This window comes from Trifolium pratense, linkage group LG1, assembly GCF_020283565.1.
Source record: "Trifolium pratense cultivar HEN17-A07 linkage group LG1, ARS_RC_1.1, whole genome shotgun sequence".
Taxonomy (NCBI): Eukaryota; Viridiplantae; Streptophyta; class Magnoliopsida; order Fabales; family Fabaceae; genus Trifolium; species Trifolium pratense.
Genome location: NC_060059.1, coordinates 15,426,389 through 15,442,719, shown reverse-complemented (window position 1 = coordinate 15,442,719; position 16,331 = coordinate 15,426,389). Strand labels below are relative to the sequence as shown.

Sequence of the window (16,331 nt, the reverse complement as noted above, 5' to 3'; positions counted from 1 at the left end):
TAACCTTATTCTAGGTCAATGTTAAAATGTTAATTTACTAATTTTTGTTGATGAAAATTGAACCTAATACCACCCTTATCACTCAACTCTTTAACTCATATAATTGAACTTTATGATCATTAACTCTAAAAATTGAATCAATTCTGTAAAAAAAAAATCTCTTAAGAAATTTAAGAGAGAACCTTATGATTTATATAGATCATTGGATTTATGCTGAAGATTTAATACCCTTCGTCGTTCGTCCCTTGCAATTTCTACTCAAGTTAGAATTTTTAGCATTTAGTTATATTTGCATGCCAAGTGTCAAATTTCAAAGCATCAAGTTAATATTTAGCAGAAGAGATATAAGAATAATTTTGGTGGCTATAGTGAATGAGTCATGAATAGAGTGATAAGAAGTTCAGAAGTGAACTTTTGACTTGCTAAAGTAATGAAAATAAATCAAGGTTCCATCTCCCCACACATAACCACACTATTCAACCTCTATTCTGCAGAAGCCATGCCACTGCCAACACTCTACAAGTAACCAAGGTTGTCAGACTCGCCAGTCTACTCAGACTCGTAAAGGTCTATAAATTCGACTCGTAGACTCGACTCGTAAACTCGTACGAGTTTATGGAAAATTAAAAATGAGTTTTGAAAGCCTATAAGTAACACATATATTATACAATTGTAAATGACACAAACACACACACACACACACACACACAAAATTGTTAACAAAAACACTCCATAATAAAACAAAGAAAATAGTAAAGTAACCAAAAAATACTGATAAAGTATGAAAAAAATACTGATAAAGTATGAGAAACGATCGTGAACAAATCAAGAGACAAATGGGACCATGCCTCCGCCGTTGAAGGGTAGAAAAATGCCAATGAAGGAGAAGACACTTTATATGTCATCATCGCTGAAGGTGGAGACTAGAAGAGTGAAAGTTCTTTAACATTTCAAATTTCAAATGTGTACTGTCATACGCAATAAAAAAAATGTTTAAGGTCTCCAAAAAAAAATAAGTTTGGGGAATTTGTGCTCATTTTGAGTTTTTTTCAAAAACTTATAGACTCGTAAACTCGCCATAAACTCGCAAGTCTATACGAGTTTGTGCGAGTCTATCAAAAGTTTAAAGCCACACCAACAATAACCTAACCCAGGAAGAAGAGGGTATGATATCAAATATACTTTGAAGTCTATTTATGGACCACCTTCATAGGTCAATTGATGCATCACCTTAAAATTGATTCATCTTATACATGCAATTAGAAGAGCAAAAGTGCAAATATTAAATTTAAATTATAGAAATAAAAAATACAATCAAACTTGTAGAACTGTTTTCACTCAATCAATTATTGAGATAAATAGGATAACAAAAAATGTTATTAATATACACAAACATTATTTGTATCTTGAAAAGAAACAAATGGAATGCTAAGCAAGTGTGGTGATGAGAATTTGGAAGTATAAATATTACATTTAAATACCCAGGAGCACAAGCATCCACCCCATGGTATAGATACTTGGCATCAAATATAACTAGCAACTATAACTTAACATTGCCTGGTTTACACTTTATACTACAATTCCCCTGGTTCATCAGATCTTGCAAACTCAGCAGCCCGCAAACCTAGGAGTCCTCGGGGGGCTGTTGCGACATCAGCTGTGTATTTAAGAATAGTATAAAATAAAAATAAACACCAACTTGATTGACCAACACTGTCTATTACATCTCAATGTCTTCAAGATCGGGGAGAGGAAACCGAAGAATTGCAGCAATGCCACTTATCTGCTCTAGTTCTGTTCACCAAAGTAAATTCGGAAAAATGAAATATCAAACAAATAGAAAATTCAATCGTAAATGTTTAACTAGAAGTTTCATTTACTTTCACACAGCAGCATCCCTAATAAAAAGTGGAGGAAGAAAAAAATTGGAAAATCTTTAGTTTTGACATCCTAATACTTGTACCATGCCGTCTTTACCATTATCCGAGGTTTTCAGTTCATTGGATTCTAAAATAAATATCCCACAATCCTCCACACACCCAAGAAAAAAGAAAAAAAAGAAGTGAAAGTAATACAACTTACGTTCTCCAGAGACATGCATGGATGAAAATACATGAACAGAACCTCCAGAATCTTTAACTGAATTGACCAAGTTAACATACTTTTTCCTCTTTGGTATATCTGCATTCCTATAACCAACATCGTGCAGATAAATTTATATTTCAGCCACAGCTTTCTATCACACATCAAAAAGAACATTTTCTGGGTTGCATTACATCACAAATCCCAAGCTAATCGTAAACAATCGCAGAGATAAAATCCAGCTATCATGATATAATGACTCACAACTAAAACATATTCGAAGACTTTTTTTATTTAAACCATTTCCAAGAACGTGAACAGATAAGATACATGGCTGAATTAAATAAAAATGCAGGATACACAATGTCAAAGTGAATGCAACATACTCAAACACCCTTTTAATTCTCAACACACTCTTATTTATGTAGGATCCAATAAATCATGTGCATTCCACTGTATGTTTGGTGAGATTCAAATGAATTTCACCTACTATTAAAGAGTAGATTGTGATGTGTGTTAGAGAGTGTTGGTGTTGCCAACACTTTCATCAATTAGATAAAACAATCTGGCACGTTGTTTGTTTTAGAATATCTTACAAACCTGAAAAGAGAATCTGCAATGAGAAGCGTTTGCACAGCTAGACGTTCATGGGCAACCTCAACATGTTTTGCTCCATAACAAGCACGTGATGAATCCTGTCCCACCCCAACAAAAATTCAATCAGGATTTCTAAGATATTGAAAATGCAACATTTAGGTAGCCATTCTCACGACTTTGATGTGACATTTAGTTCAAGGGATAAACACAGGATAACTAATAAAACATCGAGATATCATATTTTCAAGCATTTAGGGAAACCTAGGAGGATGGATGCTTTACAATGTCCTGTGATGGTGTTTCGAATTTGATATATATACTACCAATTACAGTTTAGATACTGATACAGTACTTAATACTCAGATACTTGATGTATTTCCCATGCCTAAGCTGAATTTTTATTTTTTTTTATATGCTAACTTTTGGCTTTCAATCAACGGAATAACCCATCTATAGTGTTTTATTTATGACCTACATTAGATGTTGTAATGCTTTCTATGCATTTTGCAATAACATTTCATAATATGCTATGTAGCCAAATTTTAAACAGCAGTTCTATCCTTGTACAACTCTGGTGTTGTATCTGATGCTATCACAATACTTGTATCTGTATTCTTGTATCACAGAGCTAATCAATTATATTACATATTCAAAATAAACAATTAAATGAACTTGAAGTAGTTCCCCTGCACTAATAAAGGGGAAAATACAGTTTTATGATAGTATTTTTCTTTGATAAAAAAAATTGAGCAACTTGAGTTATAAACTATTTTTTTTTTAAAACATTAGCGTGCATAGGCATCACATGATAACTATGACATCCCAACTATGTTGGCACCCCATAATCATCACCTATCATTTGCAGCACCCAACTTGAGTTATAAACAAATTAGAATAAAATATGAAAATGAAATTTCATGGAAGATGTACTACTCTTGAGTAGCTTCAATAAAGCAAGCATCTAAAAGTCATAAAAATTCATCATGCAACAGACTAAAAGATCAACACTCTTCTTTTGGACATGATATGATTACAAGCAAATGAAGTTACACAAAGTTCCTAATGATCCAGTCAAACTTAAGAGGGTCTTGCCCTATCAAATCTTAAAAATGAACCAATTCTCAAATTAGTGGCGGCAGAAATTTTAAAAAGGGAAAATGACATTTCCACCATAAATATAGACAAGGCACATAAAATCATTTCAAGCATAGAACCTTACATTTGAAAGCATGTCGTAAAACTCCTTCAGAATTCGAACCTGAAGAAAAAGAAAGAATAACTCTTGTTTCAGACCCAATTAAACAGGATAAGGAAATAACTCCGAATGTAGTACTTTGGTTTTGATGGTACCTCTTGTGCTGCCTTAGTATCTTTTATCATACTCATAACATTTGGAGCATCGAGAACCTCTTTTAAGCTATGCCTACAGATAAGAAATTGTAATGTGAAAGTGATTAGTTAAATCAAATACTACAGTACCCACTAGCAAAGTCCATCCTTAAAACAACAGTGTGTGAATCTATGATTGCCAACATTTGTTTCGGCATTTTAAGGAGGAAGACATGAAATTTGGCATTCACTTAAAATGTCTATATGCAGCAGATACAACTACAAAACATAATTTAATCGCCAGCCCTAAAAACAACTGTACAACTAGAGAAGAATCAAGTGTTAAAATACTGGAAAATTACGGGTTACAACTTGCAACAATAAAAGTCACAAGGTTTTCATATAATTAACTATAATTTTCATATGTTACTTAATGCTACTAGTTACTAACAAAGCTTTCTTAAACTCATAAAAGTAGGAATAGAGAGGAGAAGATGCAATGAAGAAAGCAACCATACTTGTATCCTGAGCTTGTGTGTGCGAGAATGATGCGTGATTTGTTTTCAATAATAGGTCGCAGCTGTCTTCTTTCTGCCTCCAAAAATAAGTGACGATGAAATTGATCCTGTAACAGAAATAGAGACATAAAAATAATAAGCACACACTAAACTATACCAAATCCGGTCTGAGCTTATGCATGCACATCATAGTCATTAAGAAATGTGAGTCTGATATCAAATTTGTAAATGCTCACTAAGAAAGAAGAAGCCCAAATTGAAAGAATAGGGAATAGTTACATACTTTTGTAAATCCAGGACTTGCAATTACAGCACAACGAACCACGTTGAAATCTATATGTCTCAAGAATGCCTAAAAAAGATCAGCAGGATCAATTAAACTTGTGCGTGCCCCTTTCTCAATTTTGTTGGACAGAAGAATAAATATATTATTAGCAAAAGATGAGGATAACTTATCCTTTATAAGATATCCTCTTATGCAAGTAACAAAGTAACATAACAAAGACAAAGTCATCAATATAATAAAAAGATGTTTGAGACACGGCATTCTCGTCCAGGCATACCATGTTCCTGGATATATTGGAGACTTTGGGACACACATGTTAGGTGCACGGGTATAATATTGGCATGGTCATCTCACGCTACAACGGTATGGCAATATAAGGAAGTGAGTAAAGAATGAGCAGCCAACTTAGATATAGAGCCACCCGACCAGTTTATTTCTTTGTATTGAAAAATAAGTTCTATAAATCAAAATCAACCCAGTTTTCAATTTTATATATTGAATATATATCACGGATGAGAATATAAGCATGAGAAATACAAGTACTCAGGAAGAATTTACCTGCAAAACATTCTCAAAGAACTTATTCAAAGCCTACAAAAAGGAGGACGATGCTTTAGAATTGGAACAGTCATGTTATAGAATTCATTCACAGATGTATGTCACTAGGATCATTTTAAAAGAGAGGCAGACAGAGAGAACATACTCTCTCATAACCAGCAATAGCTGCCCCATGCTTGCGAGGAATTGAAGCTTCAATCCGTGAACGAGTAACAGTCATACTGTTATATCAGTCATAACATGATGAATAAATACATCAACAAGAAGAACAAGTATTTAATATACATGGTCTGTGGTTCCAGACAGAAATCAAACACACCCAACACCAACAATCCTACTACTCTATCGAATGGTCATCTTAATCTTAATATAAAAATGATAAGTGAAACCTATTTAATGAATGTTACTAATACAGTACCTTCTACCAACAAGGAGGATATGGGCTAATCCTTCTTGCATTAACACCACAGCTAGATCAGCACTTGCAGCAGGATCTGCAAAATCAACATGGAATTTTGTTTACCATATTGACATTATTTACACCAACAGTCATATTACAAGCCAACCAGATGAGGATTATGACTTCCATTTTGTTTACTAAATATGAATGTGATTCTACATGAAGCATTTACTTAATTATTTCACTTTTTCACCATTTTCCCTACTTCAATGGGTGCAGTGCAGGATTAAAGATATATTACATAAAATAGAAGTTGCATGAGTTTCCATGGTTTCCACAAACACATATTAATATAAACATGTATCGTAAAATTGACAGTTTTATCAGATAACCGATAACATACCAGATGCCTGCTGGAGTACCTCCAAAGCATAAGAATCCCAGACATCCTACAAAAGGCAAAAAGAAAAACAAATTGTCATAAATCTCCCCGAATTGAGATATTATTTTCATAATTTTAAAATATCTAGTTCATACGAATGCAAAGCACACAAATAATATAACAACAGTTACAACACGAAAGAAACAACAACATGAATCATAACAATTACCTTCCTGATCACAAAAGGTCGCTGTAACTCAAGTTCTAAAGTATGGAATGCTCCTATCTGCAACAAGTAATCAAATATGAGAAGTTCAATTTATTAGTTGAAACTGAGACTGACAGTAAATAACTAACTAACTAACTAACTAACTAACTAACTAACTAACTACCTTGACATGTTCATTCTCTAGAATGTTCTTCCCCCGAACACGCAAAACTGAACCTTCTTTATCATAATCCACACCCTGGAACCAAAAAAACACAGACAAAACAAACCTTAAAATGTCACTCGAAACCCAATTATTGCTACATAATAAAAATATATACATTTTTACACAGGCATCTATTTAAATCACAATAAGACACTACTCTATTAACGAAATTGAATGCATGCGTAAAAAAGTTTTACAGTACCAATACATAAAAATTAAATCCTAATAAAAACACGAAAAAAAAGTAACATGCACCGATAGTGTAAAATAATACAGTCAACTAATAACAACAACATATATTCCACCACGTCACACCACTTTCTTTACATGATATGGACGATTGGTTGTCTGTGTAAAATTATTTTACGGTGCATATCTTTTAAACTCTATAAACACATTCGAGGCGAAAAAACAAGTACATACATCTTCAACTTTAATTTCCAATTTCATTTTAACACGTTCAGCATCTCTTCCACCATTAGCAGCTTCTCTAAGAACTTTCCTGATAGTAACTGCCATGATTGAATCACCAGGAGCTATCAAGTTATATACATACCATAAATCATCTGAATCCACTGGAACCATCTGTGTAACAGAAAAGTTAGTTACAAATTTTGCAATTAAATTGAATTCTTGTGTGAAAATTGGGGAAAATTGAACGAACCTTAACGCTTCCAGGTCCATTGCGCACGAAGTCTTTACGAACGATTTTCATATCTGCTGTTTTCTGTTACTTCGTTTTACTTCTCTTTTTTCTTTTTATTCAATTCGTTTTTACTAAGGTATGTTTGGTAAGTCCAATAAGCTAGCTTATAGTTTATTGGACTAGCTTATAAGCTTGTTTGAAAAAAATAAAGTGTTTGGTAAAAAACTTTTGTCACGAGCTTATAACTTTTTTTGAGATGCTATTTCAAGTAGCGTTTGAGCTTATAACTTATAGCTTTTTACAGTTTTTTCCATTTTTAACCTTTAATTTTATTATTTTTTATAAAATAAAAAACTACCCACTAAAACAAAAACTACCCACTACATATAAATATCCTTTTATGTCTTTTTATATTTATCAATCACTTAAAAAGCTAATTTTACCAAACACTTTAATTTCAATCAACTAGCTTTTCAGCTATCAGTATCAGCTAACTTTTCAACTATAAGCTAATTTATAGCTTAATTTTACCAAACAGAGCCTAAAGAGTAATGCTATTCGCACCCCTTATTTTATGAGTTTTAATCTCTAATGTTTCATAAATAACAAAAAGATTTGTCAATTCTAAACGGTGGTGGGTATTTTATATTTATGACATGGAAAAGGAAAAAAATGGACCATATTTTTATATGGAGAGTTACGATATCCAATTTATATCACGACTAACATTAGCACATGGATTCAGTGCAGTTAAAATATAAAAATCTTATCTTTAAATATCAATCGTTCAATTTTGATCGAATGATCTTAATCTCATTGACTGCATGTGTAGTCAAGGGTGTCGACTGCACCAAATCCAAGTCGCTAACATTATTCTAGGTTCCAAGTTAGCATCATTAGTTTTTTTTTTTCTTTCGCTACCAGTTTAATCTGGTTCGGGAGACAGTTTTGGCATCAAATGGTCCTCCCTACCAAGTTCAGCGCCAATCACCACTGAACCAACTATTGGTTAGCATCATTAGTTTATTATAACATTAAAAATTCCAAGAGAGTTTTTTTATTGTTAAAATGTTAATTTAGGAGGGTGTATTCAATTAAGATTTCAAAGGATTTTAAAGACTTTTTTATAGAAAAAGAATCTTGTGATATTCAATCAATACTTTTATAAAATATAAACAAATCTTGTGGTATTCAATTAAGATAATTAAGATTTTTTTTTCAAGGCAACAAAATCAGTGGGTATTCGATTGAAATTTCGTATGACTTTAAAAATGTCTCTAGGTATTCAAAAATATATTGATTTTGATGGATTCTTTTGTAGAATGGATTTTGAGGGACTTTTTTGTTGAAAATATAAATACCTTTGTCATCTAACAATCCCACTTCAACCCTCAAGACTTTTCTTTTCTTCCAAAGACTTTTTACAAAATTGGTGTTCACGTTCTATTTTTTACAACCTTCTGTACTTTTCAATTGTCTTTTTGAATAACTATCATATACAACAATTTTAATTTGAAATCGTTGATCATATACATCGATCTATATGCCAAAAAAAACATATATGATTGCAGAATGATTCTTCGTATACGCCAAATACATATTCTGTAACATGATCCTTATTTCGATCATTATATATATAATATATACAACTTTGAAAAAAAAAAATTCTGCAACTTGTTACAACAAAAAACATGATTCTTCAACCATTCATAGTTTATTTTTTTTTTAAAAAAAATAAAATTGATTCATTGGTTTAATTTGATATTGATTGATTGATGATTGATATTTTCAAGGAATGATTCATTTTTGGTTAAAAAAAAAAAGGAATGATTCATTTTCATCGATTGATTCATTATTTTTTTTAAGAAGAAATTTGTATTGAATTTATTGAGGCATTTAAATCTTAAAAGTTTATAAAGTCTTTGAAATCTCAAAAGTCTATGATATAAAATTTCACAGATTCTTGTGTTAAAAATCTTGATTGTAAAAAATAATTTAAAATCTTACAAAATCAATACAATCTCACAAAGTTTTTTAAAATCTTCAAATTTTTTTTTGTCAAAATAGTCTTGTGAAATCTCAATCCAATAGACCCCCTTACTAATTTTTGTTGAAGATGAAAATCGAACTTGTTATCACACCTTTATCACACCACTCTTTAACACATTTAATCGAACTTTATGATCAAAGCCAATACTCTTATCTTTTTTTTAGTACAATTGCAATGCTCTATTTATATCACTAAAATGGAGTATTAACTCAAAAATTTAATTAATTCTGTAAAAAAAGAATCTCCTAAAAAATATAACTTGGCATCAAATATCATAATCAATTCATTTTTACCCAACTGGTGATGGGAATTTGGAAGTATAAATGTTACATTTAAATACCCAGTAGCACAAGTATCCACCCCATAGAATAGATACTTGGCATCAAATATAACTAAAAACTATTACTTATCATTGCCTGCTTTACACTTTATACTACAAGCTCCCTGGTTCATCAGATCTAGCAAACTCAGCATCTCGCCCCAGGAGTCGTCGGGGGATGTTGCAACATCAGCTGTGTATTTACGAATAGTACCAACTTGTTTGACCAACACTGTCTATTACATCTCAATGTCTTCAAGATCGGGGAGAGGAAACCGAAGAATTGCAGCAATGCCACTTATCTGCTCTAGTTCTGTTCATCAAAGTAAATTTGGCAAAATGAAATATCAAACAAATAGAAAATTCAATCGTATATGCTTAACTAGAAGTTTCATTTACTTTCACACAACAGCATCTCTAATAAAAAGCGGGAGGAAGAAAAAAATTGGAAAATCTTTAGTTTAGCTATCCTAATACTTTGTACCGTCTTTACCACATTGTCAAATAACCGATTATCCCAAAAGCTTAAGCTGTTTGGATAAGGTCACATCAATGGTTTTATATTATCTCTAACACGCCCCCTCATGCAAGAGCCCACTTGGGCTTGAAGCGTGGATAATGCATAGGCCCACCTACCATATGCTTAAATTCCACTTTATAATTAGAAAGTGAGGGGAGCGGGGATCGAACTCTAGACCACTTAGTCATAGAGGCTCTGATACCATGTCAAATAACCGATTATCTCAAAAGCTTAAGCTGTTTGGATAAGGTCACATCAATGATTTTATATTATCTCTAACACACATTATCCGAGGTTTTCAGTTCATTGGATCCTTAAACAATATCCCACACTCCACAGACCCAAAAAGAAAGAAAGTAAAGAAAGTAATACAACTTACGTTCTCCAGAGGCATGCATGGATGAAAATACATGAACAGAACCTCCAGAATCCTTAACTGAATTAACCAAGTTAACATACTTTTTCCTCTTTGGTATATCTGCATTCCTGTAACCAAAATCGTGCAGATAAATTTATATTTAAGCCACAGTTATCTATCGCAACATCAAAAAGAACATTTTCTGGGTTGCATTACATCACATATCCCAAGCTAATCGTAAACAATCACAGAGATAAAATCCAGTTATCATATGATATAACGACTCACAACTAAAACATATTCAAAGACTTTTTATCTAAACCATTTCCAAGAATGTGAATAGATAAGATACATGGTTGAACTAAACGAAAATGCAGGATACACATTGTCAAAGTGAATGCAACATACTCAAACACCCTTTTAATTCTCAACACACTCTTATTTATGTAGGATTCACTAAATCATGTGCATTCCACTGTATGTTTGGTGAGATTCAAATGAATTTCACCTACTATTATTGAAGAGTAGATTGTGACGTGTGTTAGAGAGCGTTGGTGTTGCCACCACTTTCACTAATTAGATAAAACAATCCAGCATGTTGCTTGATTCAGAATATCTTACAAACCTGAAAAGAGAATCTGCAATGAGAAGCATTTGCACAGCTAGACGTTCATGGGCAACCTCAACATGTTTTGCTCCATAACAAGCACGTGATGAATCCTGTTCCACCCAAAAATTATTCAATCAGGATTTGTGACATTTAGTTTAAGGGAGAAACAGAGGATAACCAATAACCAATAAAACAAACACACACACACACACACACACACACACACACACACACACACACACACAATACATACTACCAATTCCAGTGTAGATATTGATACAGTACTTAATACTCAAATACTTGATAAATATTAGATTGTAATGTATTTCCCATGCCTAAGCTGATTTTATTTATTCTCAACTTTTGCCTTAATCAACGGAATAGCCCATCTATGTGTTTTATTTATGACCTACATGAGATGTTGTAATGTTTTCTATGCATTTTGCAATATCATTTGATAATATGCTATGTAGCCAAATTTTAAACAAAAGTTCTATCCTTGTATAACTCTGGTGTTGTATCTGATACTTTCACCCTACCTGTATCTGTATTCTTGTATCACAGAGGTAATCAATTATATTAAATATTCAAATTAAACAATTAAATGAACCTGAAGTAGTTCCCCTGCACTAATAAAGGGGAAAATACAGTTTTATGATAGTATGTGTCTTTTTGATAAAAAAAATTGGGCAACTTGAGGTATAAACAAATTAGAATGAAATTTCATGGAAGATGTACTACTCTTGAGTAGCTTCAATAAAGTAAGCATCTTCATAATAAAAATTCATCATGCAACAGACTAAAAGATCAACACTCTTCTGCCCTAATGATCCAGTCAAACTTAGAGTGTCTTGCCCTATCAAATCTTAAAAATGAACCAATTCTCAAATCAGTGGCGGCAGAAATTTTAAAAAGTGAAAATGACATTTCAACCATAAATATAGGCAAGGCAAACAAACGCATTTCAAGCATAGAACCTGACATTTGATAGCATGTCGTAAAACTCCTTCAGAATTCGAACCTGAAGAAAACGAAAGAATAACTCTTGTTTCAGACTCAACTAAACAGGATAAGGAAATAACTCAGCAAAAAATGTCTAGTACTTTGGTTTTGATGGTACCTCTTGTGCTGCCTTAGTATCTTTTATCATACTCATAACATTTGGAGCATCCAGAACCTCTTTTAAGCTATGCCTACAGATAAGAAATTGTAATGTGAAAGTGATAAGTTAAATCAAATACTGCGGTACCCACCAGCAAAGTCCATCCTTAAAACAACAGCGTGTGAATCTATGATTGCCAACATTTGTTTCCGCATTTTAAGGAGAAAAAACATGAAATTTGGCATTCACTTAAAATGTCTATGTAGAGCAGATACAACTACAAAACATAATTTAAACGCCAGCCTAAAAGGAACGGTACAACTTGAGTAGAATCAAGTGTTAAAATACTGGAAAATTATGGGTTACAACATACAACAATAAAAAGTCACAAGGTTTTCATATAATTAACTATAGTTTTCATGTTACTTAAGGCTAGTTACCTAACAAGGCTTTCTTAAACTCATATAAACATAGGAATAGAGAGGAGAAGAGAAGATGCAATGAAGAAAGCAACCATACTTGTATCCTGAGCTTGTGTGTGCGAGAATGATGCGTGATTTGTTTTCAATAATAGGTCGCAGCTGTCTTCTTTCTGCCTCCAAAAATAAGTGACGATGAAACTGATCCTGTAACAGAAATAGAGACATATAAGATAAATAATAAGCATAACAAACACACTAAACTATATCAAATCTGTCTGAGCTTATGCATGCATATCATTGTCATTAAGAAATGTATGTGTGGTATCAAATTGTAAATGCTCACTAAGAAAGAAGAAGCCCAAATTGAAAGAATAGGGAATAGTTACATACTTTTGTAAATCCAGGACTTGCAATTACAGCACAACGAACCACGTTGAAATCTATATGTCTCAAGAATGCCTAAAAAAGATCAGCAGGATCAATTAAACTTGTGCGTGCCCCTTTCTCAATTTTGTTGGCAAAAGAATAAATATATTTAACACTGGTGAATAAAGAATGAGCAGGCAACTTATAAGTTATATCTAGTGCAGCACAAATAAGCTTATAAAGATTTGAGTATACAAACTCGCAGCAGATCACTAGCACATATTCTTTAAATTGAACAAACCCCTTTGTATTGAAAAATAAGTTCTATAAATCATAATCAACCCATTTTTCAATTTTATATATATATATATATATATATATATATATATCACGAATGAGAATAAATGCTAAGCATGAGAAATACAAGTACTCGGGAAGAATTTACCTGCAAAACATTCTCAAAGAACTTATTCAAAGCCTACAAAAAGGAGGACAATGCTTTAGAATTGGAGCAATCATGTTATAGAATTCATTTACAGAAGTATGTAACTATTATCATTTTAAAAGAGAGGCAGACAGAGAGAACATACTTTCTCATAACTAGCAATTGCAGCCCCATGCTTGCGAGGAATTGAAGCTTCTATCCGTGAACGAGTAACAGTCATACTGTTATGTCAGTCATAAGATGATGAATAAATACATCAACAAGAAGAACAAGTATTTAATATACATGGTATGTGGTTTCACACAGAAATCAAACACACCAGACACCAACAATCCTACTACTCTATCCAATGCTGACCAAATAGTCTAAATATCATCTTAATATAAAAATGATAAGTGAAACCTATTTAATGAATGTTACTAATATAGTACCTTCTACCAACAAGGAGGATATGGGCTAATCCTTCTTGCATTAACACCACGGCTAGATCAGCACTTGCAGCAGGATCTGAAAAATAAACATGGAATATTGTTTACCATATTGACATTGTTTACACCAACAATCATATTACAAGCCGACCAGATGAAGAACATGACTTCCATTTTCCTTAATGAATATGAATGTGATTCTTTTTTTGAAGAAGAATATGAATGTGATTCTACATGAAACATTTACTTAATTACTTCACTTTTGCACATTTTTCCCTACTTTAAATGGGTGCAGGGTTAAAGATATATTACATAAACTAGCAGATCCATTATTTCCCATGGTTCCCACAAACACATATTAGTATAAACGCCTATTATAGAATTGACAGATTCATCAAATAAACGATAACATACCAGAGGCCTGCTGGAGTACCTCTAAAGCATATGAATCCCAGACATCCTACAAAATGCAAAACACAATCTTTCGTAATCATGATTCTTTGAAAGAAAAAATAAATTGTCATAAATCTCCCCGAATTGAGATATTACTTTCATAATTTTAAACAAGATGATATATCGAACTAAAAAGATATAGTTCATATGAACACAAAACAGATATATAATATAACACAATTACATCACGAAAAAACAAGAATCACAACAATTACCTTCCTGATCACAAAAGGTCGCTGTAACTCAAGTTCTAAAGTATGGAATGCTCCTATCTGCATCCAATAATCAAATATAAAAAGTCAAATCCATCAGTTGAAACTGAGACTGACAGTTCCTTATAACTAACCAACTAACTACCTTGACATGTTCGTTCTCTAGAATGTTCTTCCCTCGAACACGCAAAACTGAACCTTCTTTATCATAATCCACACCCTGGAACCAAAAAAACACAGACAAAACAAACCTTAAAAAGTCACTCAAAACCCAACTCTTGCTACATCATAAAAATATATTAATCTTTTAACCAAAAAAATAAAAATAAGATATTAATTTGAGTTTAACGGAGATGCACTGACAGTGTAAAAGAGTTTTACACAGTCATCCAATAAAAAATTATCAATTTTTCATGCCATATCAAGAAAGTGGGGTTAAATGAGATGATGGGGTGGAAAATATGGTTGTTATTGGCTGACATTGTAAAATTAGACCGTCGGTGCATATTCCTTTTTTCTCAATTAATTTCTAGGCACCACAAACCACAAGTATAAAACATTTTTACACACGCATCTACTTAAATCACAATAAAACACTACTCTACTAACGAAATTGAAATAATGCTTAAAAAAAGTTTTACGTATCAATGCATAAAAATTAAATCTTAATTAATAAGAAACATGGAAAAAAAGAAAGAAATAAAATATTTCAGTACAGTCAAGTAGTCAACCAATAACAACAACCACCATGTATTACACCTAGTCACCCTATTTTTTTTTTTTTTTTTTTTTAGCTTTTACCATAAGTTTTTAGAGGTCTTCTGAAATCAAGTGGTTCCAGCCCCCTCACGATTGGAGTTGTGGGGATCGAACCGTGGTCCTCCCTACCAAGTTTAGCGTCAATCACCACTGAACCAACTAATGATTGATACTTTCTTAATGTGACATGAAAAATTGGTTGTCGGTATAAAATTATTTAATGTGCATATCTTTAAACTCTAAAAAGTAAAAACACTTGGGGTGAAATTACAAGTACATACATCTTCAACTTCAATTTCCAATTTAAGTTTAAAACGATGAGCATCTCTTCCACCATTATCAGCTCCTCTAAGAACCTTCCTGAAAGTAACTGCCATGATTGAATCACCAGGAGCTATCAAGTTATATACATACCATAAATCATCTGAATCCACTGGCACCATCTGTGTAACAGAAAAAAGTTAGTTACAAATTTTACGATTAAATTGAATTCATTCATCTTTGTAACGAACCTTAACGCATCCAGGGCCATTGCGCGCCAAGTCTTTACGAACGATTTTCATATCTGTTGTTTTCTGTTACTTCGTTTAACTTCTATTTCTTTCTTTCTTTTTATTCAATACGTTCTTACTAAACAGTAATGCTATTCGCACCCTTTATTTTACTAAACGACAGCGGTGCAGAAGAAAAGGGTTTTGGGTTTGAATGGATGAATTTGAGAGATAAATTGGGAATTAGGGATTTACCTTAAGAAAAGGAATCGGGTAATTAATTGATGGAGGCCGCTTGGAAAATAGATAAGATTTAATTTTACCATAGATTTGTTATTTTTATTTTATTATGTTTTAGTGAGATTTGTTATTTTTATTTAGCTAGATTTGTTATTTTATTTTAGTATCTTTTATGTAGATTTGTTTTTTTTTTTCTACTATTTAAGATAAACTATTGTAACAAATTTTTTTTCATTCAATAAAATATAGTGAATTTTCTCAAGTTTGGTGGTGGATTCAAGAGCTAACGCTTGATATTCCTTCCCGCTTCCGTACTACGTTAGT

General features: G+C 32.4%; 2 protein-coding genes across 2 annotated transcripts; both read right to left on the bottom strand.

The window, feature by feature from the left end:
* Window positions 1-1,316: 1,316 nt before the first annotated feature.
* LOC123921050 (protein PELOTA 1-like) lies at window positions 1,317-7,380 on the bottom strand. Its single transcript, XM_045973452.1, has 15 exons — window positions 7,251-7,380; window positions 7,010-7,171; window positions 6,545-6,619; window positions 6,382-6,438; window positions 6,174-6,219; window positions 5,789-5,864; window positions 5,516-5,591; window positions 5,371-5,403; window positions 4,810-4,878; window positions 4,527-4,633; window positions 4,030-4,102; window positions 3,899-3,937; window positions 2,683-2,777; window positions 2,083-2,189; window positions 1,317-1,794 (listed from the first exon to the last, which is right to left on the bottom strand). The coding sequence occupies exons 1-15, from the start codon at window positions 7,299-7,301 to the stop codon at window positions 1,721-1,723; spliced, it is 1,140 nt and encodes a 379-aa protein (XP_045829408.1). The 5' UTR covers window positions 7,302-7,380; the 3' UTR covers window positions 1,317-1,720.
* LOC123921060 (protein PELOTA 1-like) lies at window positions 1,317-15,944 on the bottom strand. Its single transcript, XM_045973461.1, has 16 exons — window positions 15,789-15,944; window positions 15,558-15,719; window positions 14,663-14,737; window positions 14,521-14,577; window positions 14,267-14,312; window positions 13,856-13,931; window positions 13,570-13,645; window positions 13,425-13,457; window positions 13,004-13,072; window positions 12,711-12,817; window positions 12,210-12,282; window positions 12,072-12,110; window positions 11,105-11,199; window positions 10,501-10,607; window positions 9,829-9,914; window positions 1,317-1,708 (listed from the first exon to the last, which is right to left on the bottom strand). Exons 1-15 carry the CDS (start codon window positions 15,837-15,839, stop codon window positions 9,841-9,843), a joined length of 1,140 nt encoding a protein of 379 aa, XP_045829417.1. The 5' UTR covers window positions 15,840-15,944; the 3' UTR covers window positions 1,317-1,708; window positions 9,829-9,840.
* Window positions 15,945-16,331: the final 387 nt, after the last annotated feature.

What these genes read in the sequence shown, in the direction of transcription:
- LOC123921050 (XM_045973452.1), bottom strand. Translation starts at nt 7,301, where the DNA reads ATGAAAATCGTTCGTAAAGACTTCGTGCGCAATGGACCTGGAAGCGTT. An exon ending in ATCCTCCTTGTTGGTAGAAG is followed by an intron (nt 5,592 to 5,788) that starts GTACTGTATTAG and finishes CTGATATAACAG; the next exon opens with TATGACTGTTACTCGTTCAC. An exon ending in CTATTGCTGGTTATGAGAGA is followed by an intron (nt 5,404 to 5,515) that starts GTATGTTCTCTC and finishes TCCTTTTTGTAG; the next exon opens with GCTTTGAATAAGTTCTTTGA.
- LOC123921060 (XM_045973461.1), bottom strand. Translation starts at nt 15,839, where the DNA reads ATGAAAATCGTTCGTAAAGACTTGGCGCGCAATGGCCCTGGATGCGTT. An exon ending in ATGGCCCTGGATGCGTTAAG is followed by an intron (nt 15,720 to 15,788) that starts GTTCGTTACAAA and finishes TCTGTTACACAG; the next exon opens with ATGGTGCCAGTGGATTCAGA. An exon ending in ATACTAAGGCAGCACAAGAG is followed by an intron (nt 12,111 to 12,209) that starts GTACCATCAAAA and finishes CGTTTTCTTCAG; the next exon opens with GTTCGAATTCTGAAGGAGTT.